The 23,746-nt window shown below is 43.5% G+C and overlaps 1 protein-coding gene across 3 annotated transcripts in view; it reads left to right on the plus strand.

The window, feature by feature from the left end:
• The window catches only part of PDE3B (phosphodiesterase 3B), a 1,530,363-nt gene that overhangs the window by 1,005,857 nt on the left and 500,760 nt on the right, over positions 1-23,746 (plus strand). For 2 of the 3 annotated variants that reach the window (XM_078681018.1, XM_078681019.1), the window contains one exon: positions 9,213-9,326. The exons of the other annotated variant lie outside the window; for it this stretch is intronic. In XM_078681018.1, coding sequence (XP_078537144.1) covers positions 9,213-9,326 — 114 coding nt within the window. The remainder of the gene's footprint in view (positions 1-9,212; positions 9,327-23,746) is intronic. 3 annotated transcript variants of the gene reach the window in all.

Here is a 23,746-nt window from a genome sequence, read left to right on the forward strand (position 1 = left end):
GAGTGCCCAGTATCAACCTAGGGCATCTAATGCCCTCAGAAGATCTCCATCTGCTCCTCCTTCAGTTCCTGTGACACCCTTCAAGGAGCGAGTGACTCACAAAATCGGCTATCAACGGATGCAGCAACAACAACCTAGTCGATGGCAGCTATGTCGTTGAGAACATTACTGATAGAATTTATGCCAGCACCACCTCCTCATAGTAGAGGGCTCCAAAGACTACAACATTGTTGGCGAGACCGTTGATGGTAAGTCCACATAGCGCCTGTCACCACCCAACATCCCGTCCACTAAGATCGCATCGACGTTAATGTCCTGTCGACTACAACGAAAGAGACTATCCATTTATCTACAAAAGGGATTCCAGCCTCTCAAAAAATGCCACCATTACCTCCTGTAAAGCTCCTATAGTTTTAGGAATCCAGAGATGAGGGTATATTTGGCCCTGCGTATAGTCCTTCACAACTGAACACAGAAGACGAAGAGGTTGACCAGTGTCAGAACATTTACCTTTAAAGTGAATATTCTTTCCAGGATAGAATCAGAGAGGTTGTCCGCAGGTATGATACCTTTAGGAATCATTATCCCTACGAAGAACAAGAAGAAGAACTTTATTTGCATGGATCCTTGATTAGAGTTCTCTTGTCTCTGGTTACAGCCCTATGGTTAATGATAAATGATTATTACAAAAGATATCCAAATATTAGACCATCAGCTTTGAAAACTCTGACACATACGGCTACTCCTGACTCTGCATCTCTTCAGAGAAGTCCTGCAGTATCTCTTCATAAGAAGAGACCAATTCCCTCACCCATCACAATAAGGAATAGTCAAGCTCAAAGTGACGACGAGCATCCACCAGAAGAGTGTGAAACTACATTTGATCCAGTGGTTGAAAATCCTTAATGGGATGAGTACATAGTCCCCCTACCTGCTTCACAAACTCCACCTCCAGCCGACTTGCTACCCGCGGATAGAGGTGGTTTTCATGGCCTGCTAGAGTGCGCATAGAAGCTTTTCGACCTGCCACTTCCAACTAAACATACAGAATGTTTCTTGTATGACTTTAAAGATCTGGCTCAGCGCTCAGTGAGGTCCATAACAATCGTGGATTATATTTAGCAGGAGGGACTCAAGGCAATGAAGACTCCAGCATCTATAGGAGCGGTGGTGCTAAAGCTTGCTTAAAATAAAATATAGAACACCAGAGAACGCACAAGCTTGTCTTATTGGCCATTCCAGGCTTGATTCTGTTATCATGCTGGCAGCACAGAGAGAGGCTATAAATCTATCTTCCTCATGCTCATCTCCACCCGATAACGAAGGTTGTAGTCTCATCAGTAACATCAGGAAAAGGTTTGCTGCCACAGCGGTGACTGCGATAAGAGCCTCTATTGCCCGAGTGATTCTCTGGAGATATGACCGGCAAATGTGGTCCATTCTGTCGACAGTTATCAAGTATCTCCTTAATGACAAACAGAAGAGGTAAGAGAGATACTTGCAGAAGGTGAGAAAGCCTCTTCAGGGATTGGCAGAGCAATGGATATCTCCTCCATTGCTTTCCGTCAGATGGCAGGGTAGAAGTATTGAGGCACCACACCTAGCTGAATGCTACATCTTTCTTCCGAAAGGTGCAGTCGGAGATCTTGGACATGCCATTTGATGGCGAAAACCTTTTCGGAAAATATAGATGATGCTTTCCAGTCCACTAAATCAGTTACTGAGACCGACCGCTACTTAGGTTCAATCCAACAAAGATGTTTATCTTTCTTTTGAGGAGGAATGGGGAGGGATCAGTTCACACCACAACCACTGTACCAACATGCCAGATATCAGCCTTACACTCAAAAGGGATTTTGTTCAACCTATCCTTCACAGGCAACCTACAGGGCTGCTGCAGGTTCCAACTATCCTTGACAACCAGCTCGAAGACCCCCCCCTCCAGCTGGAGGTTAATCTTAAGATACCACTCAGAGACGACAATATGTCTCTAGCACTGGCCATCTTCATCCCATCTCCCAAATTTGGCGATTTTTCTTTCCCAATTCAATCACTGGAAAAACATCAATTTCGACAAATAGGTGTTAGACATATCTGACATGGTCACACCCGAGAATTTGTTCAAATCCTCCAAATTATCCTCGCCACAAAACATCTCACCGAGCTAGTTTCGCTGAAGCAAATCAGTGTGCTTCTCTCCAAAGATGCAATAGAAGATGTCCCACCAGATCAGCGCAATAAAGGCTTCTATTCACATGTTTTCCCTCTAAGAAGAAAATGGGCAAATGGAGACAGGTGATGGATTTAAGGCTTCTGAACAAGATCATCAAGATGCAATTCTTCTGAATGCTTTCTTTGCTGGAAATTCTCCAACTACTGGATCCAGATTTCAGGACATCCCTATATCTGCTGGATGTGTATTTCCACATTCCCACCCACCCCAAATATCAAAAAGTTATTTGCTTCATGGTGCCATTATCTGTTCAATGTGATTTATTTTGGCCTTCGCTCCACACCAGTAGTCTTCATGAAATGCATGGCTCCGGTGGCGGCTTTTCTGAGAAGATCAGTTCACCAGGTATTCCCCCACTTGGACGATTTCCTTGTGAAAGGACTCACGTTTCACCCAGCCACAAACTTGACTCATGCCTGTCTAAAACTGTTCTAGTCTCGAAGCCTCCAGTTGAACAAAGAATTCCTTGCTAACTCCTTCAACGACAGCAGTCTTTCTGGGAGCGGTTATAGGTGCAAGCACCTCAAATGCGTTTCTTACTCAAGGGAGACCGGTGGAGCTGCTCCTTTGAAGCCATCATTACCATAGATCTGGAGGGCTGTCGGGTGGGTTATTTTAAAATTAGGAGTAACTTTACTAATCTATTTGCTGGATTACTGGTATACCGCTCTCCAGAGCAGAGAATACAGTTTCTTAAAAATTGGATCCAGGTATTGGAACCCTTTATCGCCTGATCCACATTTACCATCTTGGGGGATTTCAGTTTCTATTTTGGAGGAAGTTGCAATGACACTAGAGCCCTTGATGATTTAATGAATAGCTTTGGATTGTATCAATGGGTGGACTTCCCTACCCAGGCAGCTGGTCACACGCTGCATGGTATTTATACCAATTTTGTGGACCTTTCAATTAAAGACTGCCTGCCCCTCAGCCGGACAGATCATTATGTGGTAGGATTTGCTTGCCTGGGTGAAAAGGAGGAAAAAAAACAGGCGGGATAGATGTGCCACCTTTAGAAGTTGGAACAACATTTCTATCGATGCTTGAAATAAAGATCTTGATTCATCTCTGGCAAAAAAAAGTTAGCGGTCGGGAATAGACTACAGAGTATTTTAACCGCATGCGTGCGGGCGGAATTCCGCTCGCACGCTGAGAATTTGTAAAGCCCATTATTCATGACGAGCTGGGCTCGTCATGAGCGTGCGAGGAGGCTACCTCATGACGAGCCCAGCTCGTCATGAGCGTCGAAGGGGTTAATAGATGGTTGAGGAAGTGATTGATGGGGTAGCCTCCATTATTACCACAGTCAAGGGGAGAAGGAATTTCTCCACCCCTTGGTTTTCAGAAAGCCTGAAAGATCTTCAAAGGCAATGCCATAAGCAAGAACATAAGTGGAGATTAAGTAGCTCGGAGGAAAAGGACACACCGAGGCAATTTTAAATTGTAAAAATGCTATTAAAGAGGCTAAATACGCATATTTCTCGCTCAAAGTAAGATCCAAGATGAATGTACCAAAGAACTGTTTAAGGTAGTTCGAGATCTTACTTCGCCGCCAGCTCAACGAGCTGGAAAACTCTTTAGATTTCACCAATAGGGTGACATTGTTTTTTGAGGACAAGGTTTGGAAGATTCTGTTGGAATTTCAGGAGGTGGAGATTGGACCAGTGCCCTTATCATTGGAAGAAGACCTCTTAGGACGGTCAATTATCATAAGTAAATTATCCTCCTTTTCTGGTCTGTCAGCAGCTAAAATTAACCTACGGTGATACAACCCGCATTGAATCAAATAGCCACTTTTTTGGAGAAGGTGTATGCCCAGGTGTTGGATTATGTAGTGTATCCCCAATGCTGGAAAGGAGCAATTGTGGTACCTTTAAAAACTAAACCAAATGGAGATACTGGAGACCCGAAATATCTGCGCATGATCTTATTATCGGTACCTACCAAAATACTGGAGAGGCATAATAATCAGTAACTAGTGCCGTTTTTTATAGACACTGAGCTGTTAGAATCTTCACAGAACTGCTTTAGGAGGAACCACAGCACGTGCTCCCACAGCACGGAATCTGCACTTATTTCAGCGGCAGACTCTATACGGCACCAAGTAGATCAGGGAGGTGCTGTGATTCTAGTCATGCTAGATTTATCCTCCGCCTTTGATACTATCTCTCCCATTCGACTGATGTAAAGACTGCACCATGGTGGAATAAGGGGTTCGGCTCTTAACCTTCTAGAATCCTTTGACAAAAAGGACCCAAATAGTGAACTGCTGCGACTTTAGAGCTGTGGCGTTTCAGCTTCCTTGCAGGGTCCAGCAGGGGTCATCCCTCACCTCTACACTATTTAACCTTCATGGGGCCCCTCTGGCTCAATTGGTCAGTCCTTTAGGCTTTCAGGTACTGTCCTATGCGGACGATACGCAGATTGTCTCTATATCAGGTGACTGGGAAGGCAGAGGCGAAACGTTCAGGTTATGCATGGGGCGAGTCAGCACCTGGATGCAAGTAAATTGGCTCAAGTTAAATGCCAATAGGATTGAGATTGTGTTATTTGGGCAGTGAATTTGGTATGGTCCGACCTTTTTCTTGGATACTACCTACTCCTAAAATGTATGCTAAAAACCTGGGGGTGTTTTTTAACAACACTTTGATATTTGACCTCCAGATCAAGAGGACGATGTGCTCCTGCTTCTGGATCTTCAAGTACCTGAAAATGACCTTGCCCTTCCTCCTCGAAGCTAAGAGTATCAGGGGTCTTTGTGCTCATAACATCTCGCCTTGATTACTGTAATGCTCTGTATTTGAACGCCAACCAGTATTCCTTGAATAAATTTCAGGTTATTCAAAATGCGTCGGCGCAACTGTTTTTGAGTGTTCCCAAATGTCAATCCGTTAGGGGGGGGCTAAGGGCTCTTGATTGGCTCCCAGTGAGGAAAAGACTGTCGTTCAAAGACCAGTGTTTGGTCTTTAAGGCCCTAAATCATCAGGGCCATGACATTTTGAGAACCATGTTAATTGGTATCATCCTAGTAGACAGTTATGTTCAGCTGGTCAGAGTAAAGTTATCATCTCCCGTGTCAAGGCGAGATGAAGTGAGCTGCCATTCTCTGTGGCAGCTGCTAGGCTATGGAATACTCTTCCGGTACATATTGCTAGTATTGACTCATACGCTGTATTTCGCAAAAACATGAAAACATTGCTTTTTCCACAATCATAATAGCTTTTTTGTTCTTCCCTGTATTTTCTCACTGGTTGCATTGCTTTGATGCCTTTGGTTTAATGCTCTCTATAAATGCACATTACATTTACATTACGGGGAGAATTCAATGGCTCAAGACCAAAACAAAACTACTGTCAACAAGAAAGTACACGTCAGTACGCAAGTAGAAGTCCATGTTGGGGATGATGTGATCCTGCTAATACCAAACTACCGTTTACTAATGCGTCCGCTGCAGCAGTGGGTGCAGAGTTAAGGGTCTGTCCAGGATTCCATCTCAATAAATAGGCAGATTAAGTCGGCAATGTCCAGTTGGGTGTGACATACAACATATTTCCCAGGGCCTCTCACTAAAGCTCAGCTAAAGACGTGGCTTTTTAATCATTAATCCCTTTTCATGTCGTCGTTAACCACTCAGTTTATTCTGCTGCTCACTAAGCGCCGGGACACCTCCTTGTGAGGTAGCTGTTTGCGCTATATAAACTTCAGTATGCTTTATCCCGAGAAGGCCTAACATGATGATTCTCTCGATTATTTGCAAGATCTGGATACCAACTGCAAATGGACTGTGCAGGGAGCTGCTTTCCACATCAACCTTGTGGAGCTGAAAGCAGTCTTCCTGGTTCTTCAGGCTCTCGTACCCAGGTTATGCAATTCCTCACTGTTCAAAAGGACAACACCCACCACCATGTTCTAGCTGTCCAAGCAAAGGGGCACATGATTAAAGTTTCTCTCCACTCGAGCACATCAGATCTGGGAATTGGTGCTCAACAACAGCATCACCTTAAAAGTAGTGTTTGTCCCAGGAGAACACAAGAAATGGGCAGACACCCTCAGCCGGACAGACAAACAATGTCATGAGTGGGAGCTGATTCAATATCACCTGACCAAAGTGTTCCAGCGATGGGGAACTCCCAACTTAGTCTGTGTGCTACCCTGCTAAACAAGAAATGCAATCTATTTACCAGGAAATGTCCTCAACTAGGATTCAGAGGGAATGCTTTCAATTTGGCATGCACAGGAATGTTTGCATACGCCTGCCCGCCATTTCCTCTTATCCCCAGGATCATCAGTAAGATGAAGCTAGAGCTGTGCTGTCTAATTCGAATAGCTTATCCAAGACAGTAGTGGTACACCAGGCTTTTTCGCCTATCAGACTGCTCTCCTCTGACATTCCTGCCAGCAGAGGATCTCCTTTCATTGAGCAAGGGTCAACTCCTGCATCAGTTGGTCTGATCCTTAAATTTGCCCGTTGGCTCCGCTAGAGCAGAATCTACAAATAAATGTTATATCGCAAAGTGGAAAACGTTTGGCCTTAGGTGCACTTCACACTCTATGCATCCTATCTCTTCAACACCAGAACATGTTCTTACCTACTTGTTGCATATAGCAAAGTCCGGCTTATCTCCTGCTTCTGTGAAGGTTCATCTGATTACTGTCTCCAGTTTCAGACAACAGAAAGGAAATCTCTCTGTGGTCTAACAGACTCACTAAAGAGTTTATGAAAGGACTGTTTTGAGCCTTTCCACCAGTTAAGCCTCCGCCGGTGACCTGACAACTCAACACTATTACTGAAGCCTCCTTTCCTGCCAATTGCCAGACTGAATTAAAATTTCTTTCCTGAAAGGTGTCCTTCCTCTTGGCTATTACCTCTTTTTTTTTTTTTTTACAGAGTTTTATATAGCGCAAACTTGACACTGGATTGGGTATCAGAGCTCTTTACATTGCACCAGTTGCGTTACATGAGGACACATTCATTTTTTGTTCGGCACGGGGAGATTAAGTGATTTGCCCAGAATCACGGGATGTTCAGCGTCATTGCCTAGACTTAAACTCGGTTCCTCAGTTTGAATGTCGACCGCATTAGCCGTTAGGCCAACTCCTCTCACCTCTGAAAGGAGAATAAGCAATATTCAGGCTGTGACAATTAGAGAGCCATGTCTTCAGTTTTGGGGGGACAGAGTAATTCTGAGAACTAACACCAAGTTTATTCCAAAGGTGCCAACCACTTTTCATCTCAAGTCTATTGTCTTGCCAAAATTTTCCTTAATCCATTCTCTCCTGTGGAAAACAATCTTCATACTTTGGACATTAAAAGATGTATCAAGTTCTACCTGGACAAAATTAAATCGTTCAGAAAATCTGATCAACTATTGGTCTCCGATGCCTCGCCCAGAAAAGTACAAGCCCTCTGAAGGGCCAGTATTGGACGTTGGGTAGCTGTAGTAATTGTATTCTGCCATGAAAAAGCAGGAAGGCCACTGTCGACTAAAGGGAATGCGCATTCCACAAGAAAAGTGGTGGCTTCTTTGGCCGTGTTTCCGGGGGTTTCACTCCCTGACTTCTGCAAGGCAGCCACATGGGTTAACGCCCATACTTTTATGAGCCACTTCTGATTGGACTCGTGGCACAAAGCTGATGTGGCAATTAGAAAAGCTGCATTAACCTGTATTTCATAAGGGATGCAAGTTTAAGTCTTTTATAATAAGGTACATTTTACATGTTTCTTTTCTCTCTTATTGAAATGTTCAGGTCATCCTCTATAATTAAATATTCTGCAGATGTTCAAATGCTATATTTAGTCATCTTTGTTTGATACATATTGGTACAAAGGAAAAACATATTTTGCCAGTATATCATATTTCAGGTTGTTTGGGTCTCATGGTGGGAGGGTTCGCCTAACCCACCTAAATATATTTGATACAGCTCACTACTCTGATTCAAGTATGTGAGTTTATGAAAGATATAGTACTGGAAAAAAAGTTACTTACCTGTAACTGTGGTTTTCCAATATTCATAGCTTGCATGGATTCTCATGCAACCCTCCTACCTCCCTGTTCAGGCTCACCAATATTTTACCTCTTACCCTCTGTGTATTACACTTGTTCCTGAATTTTGAGGTATGGTAACCCTACAGGGGAAGTGCTTCTGGGTCTTTGCTCTGATTGGCTGAAGTTTGAATGCTTTAAAACCAGGTCAATACGTTAACAGTTTCAATGGGTTTTCTAAGGCATATGTATTAGCATTGCATTTAAAATGCTGTTACAGGGAAGATTCAAGCATTTGAATCAATGAAAGATATCAATACTGGAGAACCACTGTGACACAAACCAGGTGGTGGCTGGGTTGATCGTCGCACACAACTTAAACAGTACAAAATTATCTAGGTATAAATTATCTAGGTATAATGCCAATGTAAATATCTCATTTGGAGCACTGGAGGAGGGAGAGCCACCTGATCTTCCTCCATTAGAAAGGCGCTTTTTTCAAATCAAATTGAGAGTTCTCCGAGCACTTAAAAAATTATTTCTAATGTCGAGGTTGTGGTATCAAAAGTCCTTTATTGGACCATTCAAATTAGTATTTCTTTTCCTGCCAACACGTATTTCGTCTATTGCTGAAATCTTAGCTGTCTGACTGGTAAGCGGTATCTTTCCACAACAATCACCTACAAAGTCATCAAGATAGTCTCTTCGACCTTTTTTGCTGATCAGCACACCACCCCTGGTGATATGATTTCTAATGTCATCATGGACGTTATTGAGGATGTGATTGTGCCAAGTTCTTTAATCCTTAAAGCTAAGTTTATCGAAAGAAGGTAATTGAACACATTTGATTCGTTTTTTTATTATATTAGTGATAACCTTACGGGGCTATTTTCATTTAAAAACCAAGTACACGTTTACAGCTTTTCATGTTCTCTGTGGTAAAACAATTCATATTTATCCTATATTTTGTATTTCATGTACACTATTGATTTCAGATCATAATCGTATACATGCCACAGATGTCCTTCATGCAGTGTGGTACTTGACGACCCGTCCAATTCCTGGATTTCAGCAAATCCATAATGATCATTTAACTGGAAGTGACAATGGTACGTAATTAACTATTTTAACTTAACGCTTTACTATGTAGTAAGGTATGATGTTTATCCATTATATTAAGCAATTTACAGTAAGGAAAGACATGTCTACTTGGAAACAAACTATTTTTAGCTAAACATTTTAAACCGTAAAGGCATGGCTTGATTAGTGTGTACACTCTTCATGCCTGGTTTATTTCTGCCTTTGATTAATGAACACTTGCAGATCAGTTGTCCTCTTGGACCAAGAGACTGGTTGAAATAGGTTTATTCTGCTCAGTAATGAGTGCATCACATGCCTGAGTCAGCAAGTAAGTAAAGCAAATAAAAGACATTAAGCTAATGTTTCTTTAGTTAATTAGAAGGTTAAATATATCCACATTAAAATGTCAAAGTATTGTTTCAACCATTTTAATTAATTGAAGTGGATTATGTTCATGCACGGTTCAAGTTCTTTATGCTTTTTGCACATTAATTTTCACACTGCTACTGTTGTCAAATAAGTTTGTTCTTAGTAAGCTACTTAGAAAATATCATGGTTGCTTCTGTGATTTGTATGCCGTAGACAAATTGCCATGGGGCTAGAAAGTATATTACACACTATGGTGAGTACAGATGGAAATTAGGAACATATTGTAACTTTTATTTCACTGTTCCTTCCACTTCTAGCAGAGGAACCTTTTTAGGTATCGCAGACCTGCGTTGCAGTGCACATGCAGTGCTCGCTCTTCAAGGCTTATTGTAATCGAGGAGATTTCCGAAGTGGAGTTGAAGCCCCACCCATCATTCTTATTGGCTAGCCTCATAGTTTATGCTAAACGCTGGCTTCCGTTTCAAAATGAGGCTTCTTTGTTACCGCCCCGTCTCCTTTTTGGACGGCCCATCCGGACTGGATCGTTTACTTGCGGCGTTACACGGTCTCCTTTAACTAGTTTTAAGCTTTTTTCCTTCATTCGTGAAATGGCGACAGCTTCTGATTAAGTGATACAAGTCCAGGCCGAGGCTCAAACCCTGAAAACGGAAGATAACTTTGGTCAGTGGGGCCAGATCTCTCCCCCTGCTTGTGGCATGCCGAGTTATGCATCCTGGGGCCGGGCGCAGGAGGGCGATGTGTGCGACGGGTATTACTTGTTATTTCTCTGAACGATATTCCTCTGATGCACACTCGTAGAACTCTTCAGCACGTTACATTATAGCGGGTTTCTCCCTCCACATACTCCTCCGAGTATATGTGCGCGGTACAAATGTATATAACATACTGTCTTGTAGTTTTGCATTGTAATTCGCTAAATTTCTGCCAGGTACGTACACTCGGCTGAAGCTGTGCACTAAAAATCTCATCTGTACAGAACTTCTCCGACCTCGAGGACGTTTCTTGCAGCTTCGTGTAGCCGGAGGCCAATTTCCATCTGACACAAGTAAATTTTCCGGGTTTATCTCACGAGAAAAGCAGGGCCATCAATTTGCAGTGCTCTGGGTTGTCGGCCGCGGGGAAGCAGTTTTATTTGCCCGGCAGGGCGGGACTGTGGGCGACGTCTGTAGGAGCTCCACATAGGCAGCTGTGGTCTGAAGCCCTCACTGCAGGTTATAGAGCAACCTTGGGGCTTCCCTGGCCGGTCCACTAACACATTTATGCAAACACAGTATCCTTCCTAGAACCAGCAAGGTAAAGTGAAATACCACAGCACCTAGCGCTCCAAAGTAACCACAAGGTGAGCTGTATAGAACGAAGGACACAGTAAACAGCGAGGATGTGTAATCGAGCACGAGGGGTGACAGGGCCGTGAGTAACGTCCAAACTACTGTACTTGGAGAATAAGTGTGTTTAAAGAGACTAATGGACATGGCTGCAATGTAAAATATACAGATATATCTTCAAACTGAGACTGCGTTTCAGCATTCGTAGTGAGTTAAAGGGTGCACAATTAACAGTAATTATGGCCCAGTTCAAGGACTGCGCCTAGTGAGGAGAGGTAGCCCAGTGGCTACTATTCTCGCATTGTACATTTGGTGATCCCACAAAAACATGTGACCTGGGGCAGACTGATGTGTGGCCCAGCGTCATGTAAAAACCAAGTGTTTGCAATGCAATAGGTCTCGCATTTATGTGAGTTTTAGCTATTGGCAATGTAAATGACAATAACTTTTATTTATGTTTTGGTTTTGAAAATGTAAATAAAAGTCATTGTCATTTACAATGCCAATAGCTTAAACTTGCGTAAATGCGAGACCTATTGCATTGCGAATGCGTGTTCACTTGGCATGCACAGCATGACTAAAGACACAAGACAAAGAATTGGATTTAACCCTTTAGCTGCAAACGTTTTTTTGAGCCCCTGTGCATGCTGAGCTCTTTTCATGTTTGTGTAGCTTGTTTAAACCTTTATAAAAAAGTATTTTCATAAAAGGTATGCAGGCTAGAGAAAATAGCTTAAATATGGCAAAATTGTGTATTTTTTTTTTTTTTAACAAGAAACGGGGAAAAAGTGCTGTGCAAGAAAGTATATATTAATGCCTTCACAATATCTGGGAAGCCACAGACCTTAACACAGGAACCAGGACTGGGTGATACTAGGCATGATCGTAGCAAAACGTAACGTCGCTAAACACTGGGGAGCACAACATACAGCAGCACAGGCCGAATGGATATGGATTGGGCCATGGTAGCCGAGAAGGCAGTTTATGTAAATTGGGGATGCCATAGAAATGGGAACAGATATTGGGAGGTTGGAATACCTACAGAGGTGTGGACTATGTACTCCGCCCTCTCTGGCCCATTGCCGGTGGAGATATGAAGAACATACCAGGACAATTTTGCACTTGATGCTTCATAACGACATATGAACAATATAAGGGATGGACATAGCTTACTACAGATAATTTACAGAACTATTGTCAATGTTGTCTGTACGGCAGTAATAATGTGTGCTGCTAATAATAAAAAAAAAAGTTTTAAAGTATATTTTTTTCTTTCTAAAATGGTATCAACAAAAGGTGTGCTTGGATAACATCACCATCTTTCCAGCATTTAGGAACAAGCAGAGTTGTAAAAACTTTTTTTTTTTTTACCACAGATGTTTAGGGGGTGGGGACTGGAATAAACCGAGACAAGACTTCTCTTGCAAGACAAAAGTAGGTTTACTCACAACGGCTGGGTTGACCAGTCCCCTCCGTAGAGCTGAAAAGCTGATCTCAATTTGCTGCTCGCAGGCAGCTGCTTTTATAGTTGAAAACGTGATGACCTAAACACAATTGTATAAAAAAAAATAGTCAATGGCAGGTCAAAGAAATCATGACCTAATAAAATACTTTTACATACACATCACATCTCATGTGTCCTTCTTTCCCCAAGTATATTCATTTTGATTAATCTGTTCCCAAGAATTTTATCTGACTCTGTTTGCTTTAAACTAAAGTCACCTTTGACCACCAGTTTCTAGACCACATTTCAATTATCAACGAAAATGGACTCTGTTGGTGTGCTGTGATTATAATCTCTTCAAGGCTTGTAAACATGTTTTTCTATATAACGGAAAACCGGCTAAACTAGTGTTTCTGCTTTCTGGTGAACTTTGACCTTCATTTCATCTTTATGAAACCAAGGCATCTATTACTCTGTAATCATGTATTGCTCTCTAGTAATGTCTGAGGTAGCGCGATTTCCTAGCATTCTCCTTAACACAGTTGATGTATGTTCCTGACTGGTGGTTCATTTTCCCAGTTTTTGTGTGTTTTCAGCCTACTTGCAGTTTCAATCAATCTATTAGGTGACTTGTAAAGTGTGACTACTTACCCGTAAGGGTCTCAAGGCACTGGAGAGCAGCTGGTCCTTCGAAGGCACTGTGGTTGAGTCGAAGAGCCAGGCCTTTAGGTCCTTCCTGAATTGAGGCAGTGACAGTGATTGATGAGATGGAGAGGCAGGGTGTTCCAGTTCTTTGCCGCGAGGTAGGAGAAGGATCTGGTCTTGTAGATACGTGGGATATAGCCAGGACCAGTTGGGCAGAGTGGAGGTCTCTGATGGATGCGTGGAGTGAGTGGCAGTGGTTGAGGTCTCGCAACGTGTAGGGCTTGTAGGCGTGTGTGAGTAGCTTGATGGTAATTCTTTTGTTGACTGGGTGCCAGTAGTGGTCTCAGATGCCTGGTGATGTGGCTGCTGCAGGGGGGGGGGGGGGGGGGGTTGAGGATGAGTCTAGCAGAGGCGTTCTGAATGTTCTGTAGTTTCTTGAGTTTCTTGACACCAACTCATAAGCTAGCTGCTGCACTTCAGACAGTTTCCCAGAACCTCACTTTTGTGTTTTACAAAGTGAAGAAAGTTGGAAAATACAGATCAAGCTGAGGTAGGCATTGTAATATCTACACTCCTGCATCTTTCCCTTGCTGACTGCAAACTCTACATTGGTGATTTATTTTGCTCTATTGTAGGAATGTGATTGGCAAAGTGCCAATTGTTCTGCCTTTGAACGTCCTTCACAAAAGGTTCAGTATAGGCTATTGCTTCTACAACACTAATACTTTAAATAACGACCAACTTAAAGTCAAGGAATTGCATCAGTTTTGACTCATTTATGGTTGAAGAACCTTGTCATGTTTATTCAGCCCTCCCATGTATTTGTAATCAAGTATGAAGCTGATCTGGTGGACTTAAGCCAACTGACACAAAACCATGACTGGAGAAGTGCGCTAATCATGAAGTGTAGTGAGCACATACTTTCACACATACTGAAGATTTTGACAGCAAGCAGTCTGTTGCAACACAATGCTCTGATCTTTCTGGACCTTCTTGGAATAAAGGTCCTAATGAAATAATGTGTCGTGCTTTCAAATTGTACCAAAAGCCACAGTGCCAGATTTGTACCGTTAACTGAACAGCTGGACTCCTTTAAAGAAGTTATCCACATTGTATTGTATTGTAATTGCATTTATATAGCGCTTACTACCCCTGATGAGGCGTCAAAGCGCTTTTTCGGCAGGTAGCACGCTACTCCGGGACCCATAGAGGATTAGTGTTGAATTAGTATAGTGAAACATGCAAGTAAATTTTAAGTGGTGGATAGGTTAGTCAGTTATTTGGATTTGGAATGATAGCAGAAGGATAGAGGAGGACAAAGGTTTGTATTTATCGCTCGCTTGTTGACGCATGCTATTCAGGAAGCCTATAAAGGATTAGTGGTGAATTAATATTGTGAAATATGAGGTCATTTCAGTGGTGGATATTAGTCTGTTACTTGGAGTGAGAAGGATAGCGGATGGATAAAAGGGGAAGAAAGATTTGCATTCATATAGCACTCGTTGACCCTGATTGGTGTTGAAGCGCTTTTCTGGCGAGTAGCACGCCACTCCGGAACCCATAAAGGATTAGTGTTGAAAATTAGTATAGTATAAATATGAAGTAATTTGAGTAGTAGATATGTTATTCAGTTATTTGGGCAGTATATTAGTATAGGTATAGTTGAATATATATTTTTTTAGGTCTTAGCAGTAGGAAGAGGCTTTTGGATGAGTAAAAAGGAGTTTTGGAGGGAAGGAGTCAGGGGAGAGTTTAGAAAGGTTTGTTTTAGGGGATCGGTGTAGTAAAAAAGAGGTGTCAGATGATGCAAGGAGGGGTAGAGCAGGAGAGAGCCTAGAAAGTGTTATTTTGGCGATCATAGTATTGGTATGGGGTTTGGTATAAATGAGAGAGTGGATGTAGAGGATATATTGATAGATGTATAGGATGAGAGATAGGGTAGTGCATTAGAAGGAGTAGTAGAAAGAAGTTTGAGATGAGTCAGAAGGTTGGGCTAGAAGATATATTGAGCGAAGTATAGGCTGAGAAATAGGCTAGTGCATTGGAAATGCTAAATTAGAAGAAAGTGATAAATATATAGATCCATAAGTACATTGAAAGTATATAGATACATAAAGGAAGTAAGTATATTTAGATTAAATATATTGATAGAGGCACAGGATGAGAAATATGGGAGTGCATTGGATATGCTTTTTCAGGAGAAAAGTAAGACACACAGATCCAAGTACATGGAAGGTACATAGATGCACATTGGAAGTATGTACATGTAGACCAAAGATGAATTTTATTTATTGATGAATATTGTGTTTTTATTTTTTATTTTCTCTTAACATAATTAAGTTTTATGTTTTATAAAGTAATACACAAAGATAGGTACATATCTATAGTGAAAACAAATGCTTATATAAACAGGGATATGCTGTAAATTTCTGTTTCCGTATGGTGCTTATGTGGGGAAGAGCCAAATCTTAAGTAGTTTTCTGAAGATAAGGTACACTACAGAGGTTGGACTGCAAATCCCACAATTCAACACACTAAATGGAGGCAATCATGGGCAGGGAAAACTGCAAATTTAAAATACAACACAGGTGATAAAATATGCAATTACAGACAGGCTAAAACTACACGTTTTAACTGTAACAACCACAGGCATAGACAGTAAACACAGAAAGTGAAAATCGTTTTTTAAACAACTTTTTGTCTTGGGAAGAGACAGCACTAGTCTGTCTCCTTACCACTTCCTGGACTCTGCTCACTGCAATCTGGGGCGCATGTAGGCTGCAACTCACAAGATGGAGGAGAATGATTTGGGGTGCATCCAGCAAGGCCTTAAGGGGCCTGGGCAGGTGTGAGAGGAGGGCTCAGACTTGCCTGGTAGCTGATTAGCCAATGGTCTGCTGGCCTGGGGGTGGGGTCTGGGCAGCTGCTTCTCCTGTTCAGAATCTCCTAGGAGACAGACAGGCTCAATCCACAACTTTGGACTTCTGCAGGTAAAGGCTTCACTAACTCGAAATCTAACAATACTGTTTGAATAAAGCTTTACTCCCCCTGCTAGCCAAAAAATGAAGTGCACAGGCCCCAGTAAATACAGTTTAAACAGCTCACAGAAGCACCCTCTGATGTAGAAAATCCCTGTTGCTGGTGGGGGGGCTAGGGGGGCTGGCCTCACTGGCTTGTGAACACAAAGTGGTGGCTGGGGGTGCACTGTTTTAGCACACAGGTCTAAGTACAGAGCAAAGGAGAAATTTGGAGGGAAAACAGATTTGTCACCGAGGAATGAGAGGGACAAACTACAGAGGTTGGACTGCAAATCCCACAATTCAACACACTAAATGGAGGCAATCATGACTGGATACAAGCTCCATCACATTTTCCTGAATACATTAATTTATCTATAAAACAATCCCCTCTGCAACCAGAGAGGGGTCCAGTCTTGTTAAGCTGGAAACAAGTTCACTCACATTTATTCTGTGGAAAGTCATGGATCTATAAACCAATCCCCTCTCCATGCCGAAAGGAGCTCAGCTCCCATTGGCTGGAATCAAGCTTACTCACTTTTAGCTCGTGGTAGTTCACTCATCCATTAATTAATCCCTTTACAGACAAAGAGGAGCTCGGCTCCAATTGGCTGGATACAAGTTCACTCACATTTATCTTGTGGAGATTCATTCATCTATAAACAAACACTCTCCAAGTTGAAATGAGCTCAGCTCCCACACGCTGGATACATGCTCACTCACATTTAGCCTCTGAAAGTTCATTAATCAAGCCCTCTCCAGACTAAGAGGAGTTCAGTCCTGTTAAGCTGGAAACACGATCACTCACATTTATCCTGTGGAAGTTGATGCTCCAGTTTGCCCCAGCGCGGGAGGGAATAAAGCGATCCCCGTGCTTACTGGGAGAGGACATGGGAGAATTGGAAGGAATCAAAGTGCGCCTCATCTCTGGAGCACAAGGCATTTATGAACTAGTGAATATGCAAGCTATCATATAATATTTTCACTTATTCCTAAATTGGCAGGATTTATTGTGGAATACATCCCTATCTATACACTCATGCTGTATACATAACCTGTGACACTTTTCATTCAACATGTACATTTTGATGCCTTAACACACTTACTAGGCATGGTCTGCCTGAGTGACAGGCACTGCTTGATTAAGATCAATGATTTGTCGACCGCTGTAGTCTTCGCAAGAGTATGAATCGCTGGAAACTTGGCAAATAAAGGTTCCACTACAGGCATAATCTTGAACAACTTGTACTGGTTTGGATGGTCCTGGGTCAGTGCTGCAGAATGATCACTGAAATGCAGCACAGACTGAAGAATCGAAAACCTGTCTTGACTCATGACCGGTGTAAAGCTGGCTGATTCCCAAACTGTGAGTAGACCAGCACCACTGTAAGTTTGGTTTGTGGACTGGTGCCATGTTTTCCTTAAGTCCTAGGATTTTTGTTCTACTCAGCCAATGAAGTGGGTATGCCCTAGAATGAGGTCCCAGGGTGCCTCCTTCTCCATCATACTGTTTGGCACACAAATTAGATTTGTGCTCAATTTCCTCAAGGAAGATATCTGGAAAAAAATGGAAATTTTGGAGGATTGCCTTTACATCCAGCATCTGAAGTGAATGGATGAATTTGTGGCTGAACTAAATTGGGAGTCTGTCATGCAAATACAGTCCCTGTGCTCACCAAAGTACCTGCTTGCTCTTTCGATTGGGATACCCTTTCACTGTCTCGCCGCTGCACAGATTGTGCTTAGAAGGGACATCACAACTGCCATGGGCATGTTTCTCAGAATCACTGCAAAATGAGTCCTGTGTGGTGCTCCACTGATTGAAAAATCAATTTCAGATTCTGCTCCATGACCCTCTTCCTAGGATGCGGTCTTGTGGGCGGGTGTGGCAGAAAGGCCTGAGCACCAGTAATAAAATATCAAAATTGCAGCACAATGTTCTCTTGCGGGGGAGGGGAGCAATAGCTCCCTCTTCAGGGGGCCTAATAGGACCAACCAAGAAAGGAAAACTTTCAAAATTCAGTTCTCGAATTGGGGGAGGTTGAATTCGTGCCTAGTGTTTCAACCCCTCCTCCACCAAAAAACCTCTGGTGTGCCGTGATTCACAAGCAGCGATCTGTTTGAGTGGCATTGCTAGAAAAGGTAGACTCGAATTTGATGTTGCCCTCTCGGAGTAATCCCACTGGACACCAGCGGAGCAGCCCTTACCTGCTCCCCTTAGCACCTCCTCTTAGCACCCAATTGTGGGATCTGTGCCATAAGCATGCTGATGTTACTCATGAGTGGAGGATGATGGTGTGGTCTGAGGTGAAAGTGATTGTGCCGGCCCCATCACAGTAAACCTGAAGGAAGCCTCCATTGTGAGAATTGGAAGTTCTCCCCACCCCTTCTCTGATTGTCTCATTGATACTATGGAGTTGGTATAGAAGATGTCAACAGGTCTTCAATAGCAGCAGCTACTCTACCTCCCTATTGTTTTTATCAATTATCATGTCAAACGTTTCCATTTTGTATTTAGGATGCATATATGTTCCTTTTTAGGTTGAGCGTCGCTAGCGCGGATGCCCTGTCTGCAAGACCTGTTGTAATGAGTGTATGATTGTAATTCTGCCTCAGGCTTGCCATTGGTTAACGTGCGTTGCTCTACTTTTCTGGTTCCTTATTCGTTGGCGCTACCGATGTGTCACTTCCCTTTTAATCGTGCAACACCGACCAACTACAGTTTACTTACTCTCTAGTGGTCTATTATGTTTTGTTTAGGGACAAATTTTTGTTTTAGGGCGCCGGACATTGTTTTAACAGGGCGTTCTATTTTATTATTGTTTTTTAAACTTTAATATGCACAGGCTCCGCTCTTCATGTTTTAGCACAGCACCCTAATGTGTGACTTTTTTTCTACTTTACTATGAATGGGGGTGCCCCTCATGTTTTAGCCCAGCGTCCTATTTTTTTACTTTTTTTTTATTTCGTGGCCTGCCGTTGCTATCTCCCTGTCGCCACCAGTGCTGCCAGCCTTTCGTCTAGCAGCTCCCCCAGCGGTTTTATCTTCGTGCATGGATCCAGACCCTTTTGCAACGTAACACTGGACTCCCCTTGCCACATTCCGCCTGCCGATGGATACCCTTCATCAACATGGGCAACAGGGCCCCAGCGCTTTGCCAACCCGTGCCAGCCCACGATCAGTGTTTTAGGGCACCATGCTTTGTTTTAGCACAGCGCCCTATTTTTTTAATTATTTTTACTTTAATGCGCATGGGCGCTGCGCTACATATTTTAGCGCACAGCGCCCTATAATGTTATTTTTTTTTAAAAACTGAACAATGAATGGGCAACCGCCCCTCATGTTTTAGCCCAGTGCACTATTTTGTGTTTTTTAATTACCTTGGACCTGCCCAAGATCAGCGTATCAGGAAGTTGACATATCGCACTGGCACCTCCTCACCACTTCCTGTCTGCCAACAGCAACCCCATGCACGGCCTGCAAGGAGGACTACACTGCCATGGGACAGACCTACCGACTGCCTGCTTTCTTGCCCCCGCACTGTTATCCTCGGTGCAGCTTGAGGACAGCGGCTGCATTCCCCGCGTCTGCCCCGGAACACATTGTTCCTGACATGGAGGTCACCCACAGCCCGGTGCAGTTAAGCAGTACAGAGATCTGAGTGCATGTGGCATCGCAGAATAGGAACGGCCGTGCTACAGGTAGGCTTTTTTTTATTTATTTGCACTTTTATATAGCGCAAACTTTACCCGAAGGTATCCAATTGCTTTACATCGGCACCAATTGCAATACAGAGAGACACAAGGCTTCCTTTAAAGAGAGCAGGCATGCATGGGAAGAGGGGAGGTGGGCGGGCATTTAAAAAGTATGTGGTAAACTACAGTGCGTATTTGGTGAATTCCACAAAACTGCGCAGCCCAAAAGTGGGACGCCGGGGTGTGCTTGTATTTGTTTTCCCTGGTTCTATAGTGCACCACTTGAAGTGCACCGGTGTAACGCAATCCTACCATGTAGGATTGACAGCATACTCAGGAATTTATTTATATAGGGCTGCGTGGATGGTTGTGAAGATGCTCCCATATAATAACAGCTGTCCTAGACAAACCTTAATTCCTATTTACATAAACAATTCATAGAAATTGTGGTCACATTCAAAAACAGTAAATTATAAATCGAAAGCCACTAAAAATTAGTTAAATAGCCAACATCAATTTATTTGCGCTAAGTCTTCATTCATAAATTGAACCATATATGTAAAGGCAACATATGCAGCATTGGACACAGTTATTGTCAAAGGGAGAAAGTGTGGATAAGAGTGCTCATGTGAAGATTAGGGAGGAAAATCAGTAAGAGGCTTAAGGTAACAATTCAATCATGTTATGGCAGAAGGGACCCAGAACAATTCTATCAGAACCGGTATCCCTAATGTATAGGGCCTACCCCTACGAACAAAAACAATCTTGACATGAGCACTCTTTTCCACACTTTCTCCGGGTCTAGCCAGCGCTGTATAAAACTGTTAGATTTGGGGGTCTCTAGTTGGCACAGGTAGGTGCTTGTGACAAATATGGACCCTTGCCTCTAGTCAGGGTAAGGGGGTACACTCCTAAAATATCCCCTGCTCACCCCCTTGGTAGCTTGGCACGAGCAGACAGGCTTATCTCAGAGGCAGTGTGTAAAGCATTTGTGAACACATAGAGTAATCAAGTGACAACACTACAGATGGACACCACACAGGTTTTATATAAAAAATAAGTATTCTTTTTAGATATATTATCACAAGACCACAAACGACAAACTTCCACAATACTGTACTTAAAATGTTAAAATTAGCATAGTTCTCTTTAGAGCTTAACATTCGACACTTTGAGTCAATGTATATTAAGATGCGACACGCAGGGCAATGAAAGTGTTGCAGGAAAGGTGATGCGGTAGTCCCTTACTCGCAAGGACGGTGATGCATTGAAGATCTGGTGCAAAGAAACAAAGATGGTGCTTTCTCCTTGATGCGACACACTTCCCAGTGATGCGACGTCGGCTGCCACGTCTGTCCTCCTCTCCGGCGATGCGAGATGCTTTCCACGATGCGAACCGTGACAGGCCCTGCGACACGCTTCCCAGTGATGCACCGGCGTCTGCTGCGACATCGATCCTCTCTCCTGGTGATGCGAGTTGCTTCCACAACGATGTGAGCCGCGACAGGCCTTGCGACACTCTTCCCGTTGATGTGGCGGCGTCTGCTGCGACGTTGATCCTGTTCTCCAGTGATGAGCCGCGGCAGGCCCTACGACACGCTTCTTGGAAATGCAGCTGCATCTGATGTGACGCCGATCCTCTTCTCTGGTGATGCAGCAGCCTCTGCTGCGACGTTGTTCCTCTTTTCCAGCGATGCGAGGCGGTTTGTGTGGTGCAGCAGCAGTTCGGAGACACGCTTCCTGTTCTTGAGTCATGCTTCAAGCTCCTTGCGACATGCAAGTCCTCAAAAAGTCCAGCATAGCTGCAGGCACTTCAGGAGAACTCTTGGGGAGCTGGTGGGTTAGGTCTGTTGTCTCTGAGACTTCAGCAGGTGGCAAGCTCTTTTCTCATGCCCTTGGAGATCCTTACAAGTTGAAGAAAAGGACAGAAAAGTCCTCTCTCCTTCCTTTGGCAGTCAGGCAACCACTGCAGGCCAATCCCACAAGCAGCACTTCAGCTTAGGGGATAGTCTTTCCTCAGAATCTCTGGTTCCACTCCTCAGCAAAGGTTTCTTCTTCTTGTCCAACGTGATCTAAATTCTTGGGATCATGGTCTCAATACTTATACCCCAAAATTCTTTGTCCTCTGAGTGCTGCAGAGGGGCCTGTTCAAACCAGTTCTGGTCAGTCCTGGAGCACTCTGTTGACATGGCTCCTTCTTTTCTTTCGCAGAGCAGAGACATCAGACGCACCACAGGAGGTGGAGCCAGTATTGTGGAGGGAAGGCACAGTCCTATTCAGGTCCCAGGTGCAACTCCTCCCTCCCATCTAGATGCAGATCTCTCTAGTCACCACTGGGCTGACTCACCCTGTCTCCTGGAATCCCCCAGCCCCTATCACTCAAACGCCAGACAAGGAATACACAACCTAGCAGAGGCTGGCTTGGATAGTTAGACAAGAAAATTCCTACTTTCTAAAAGTGGTATTTTCAAGCACAGAATGTAAAAAACGCAAAGATGCATGTTATCATTCTGAGTTCAGGCATACTAAACTCTAATTCCCACCTTGTTCCTTGAGTCAGTTAGGATTAGAAGATGTAATATTCTAACTGCCCATTCTGGCTTATGGGGAAAAGGTAGCCTTGCAATAGTGAAACACGAAAATGGCTGTAATTCACTATTAGGATATGCCACACACATCCGGGCTTGTCCTACCTTATACGTACAATGCACCCTGCCTTTGGGCCTACCATAGGGATGTGAAGAAAAGAGAATGTTTAGGGACTGGCAAGTGGGTACACGTGCCCAGTCCACATGGCAGTACCAGACTGCACAGGCTATGCAATGGCAGACCTGAGAGACACTTTTACAGGCTGCTTCTGTGGGTGGCACGACCAGTGCTGCAAGCACACTAGCAGAATTTGGTTTACAAGCCCTGGGCACACTCAGTGCACTGTACTAGGGTCTGACCAGTAAACCAAATCATCCAATCATGGAATCACTAATCCATACACCAATTTACAATAGCGAGCACTTGCACTGTGGCACTAGACAGCAGTGGCATAGTGCCCAAAGCATCTAACACCAGCAAAAACACATGAGGCAACAGCAAAAATGGAAGGGAGACCCACGCCAAAGGTGCCAGGTCTAACAAAAACTTTTCAAATAAATTCACATGTATATTGATTGAGTCAAAATGTATAGTAACAGGAATTATTCGTACATTTTCTCACAATAACTTTTATCGTTTTTTTCCCTTTTTAACATATTGTAATTCTTTACTCCATGTATTTAGTCAACGTTTGTGAAGAATAGTATGGAATAGCGAAACAAATACAGCTAGGTAACAAATCTTCTATCTCAAGGGTGACCCAAACCTACTCCACAAACATCAACAAAACTTCAACATACCTTCAAACATAACTTGATCATTCAATCAATCAGGAGTTTTTAAGCATGACTACTCACCCTTGAGGGGCTCAAGGCGCTGGGGGAAGGGTGTCTGCTGGTCCCTCAGGATGTGGAGGATCATTCGAAGAGCCAGGTCTTGAGGTCCTCCTTGAATGGGTCAGCGACGTGGATTGCCTGAGGTGCAGGGGCTGGGAGTTCCAGGTCTTGGAGGCGAGGTAGGAGAATGAACTTCCTCTGGTTCTGGTCTTGTGGATCCTGGGGACGGTGGCTAGGGCGCATTGGCCGGAACAGATTTGTCTGGTAGGTACATGGAATGCGAGGCAGTGGTTCAGGTACGCTGATCCTATCTTGTAGAGAGCTTTGTAGGCATGTGTGAGGAGCTTGGAGGTGATTCTCTTGTTGACCGGGAGCCAGTGGAGTTGTCGGAGGTGTTGCGTTATGTGGCTGTGGCGGGGGTTGTCGAGGACCCGTCTGGCAGCAAAGTTTTCTAGCATTCTGTAGTTTCTTCAGCTGTTTCTGGGTGATGCCCAGCATAGTATGTTG

This window comes from Lissotriton helveticus, chromosome 3_1 (assembly GCF_964261635.1).
Source record: "Lissotriton helveticus chromosome 3_1, aLisHel1.1, whole genome shotgun sequence".
In the NCBI taxonomy this organism is placed as follows: domain Eukaryota; kingdom Metazoa; phylum Chordata; class Amphibia; order Caudata; family Salamandridae; genus Lissotriton; species Lissotriton helveticus.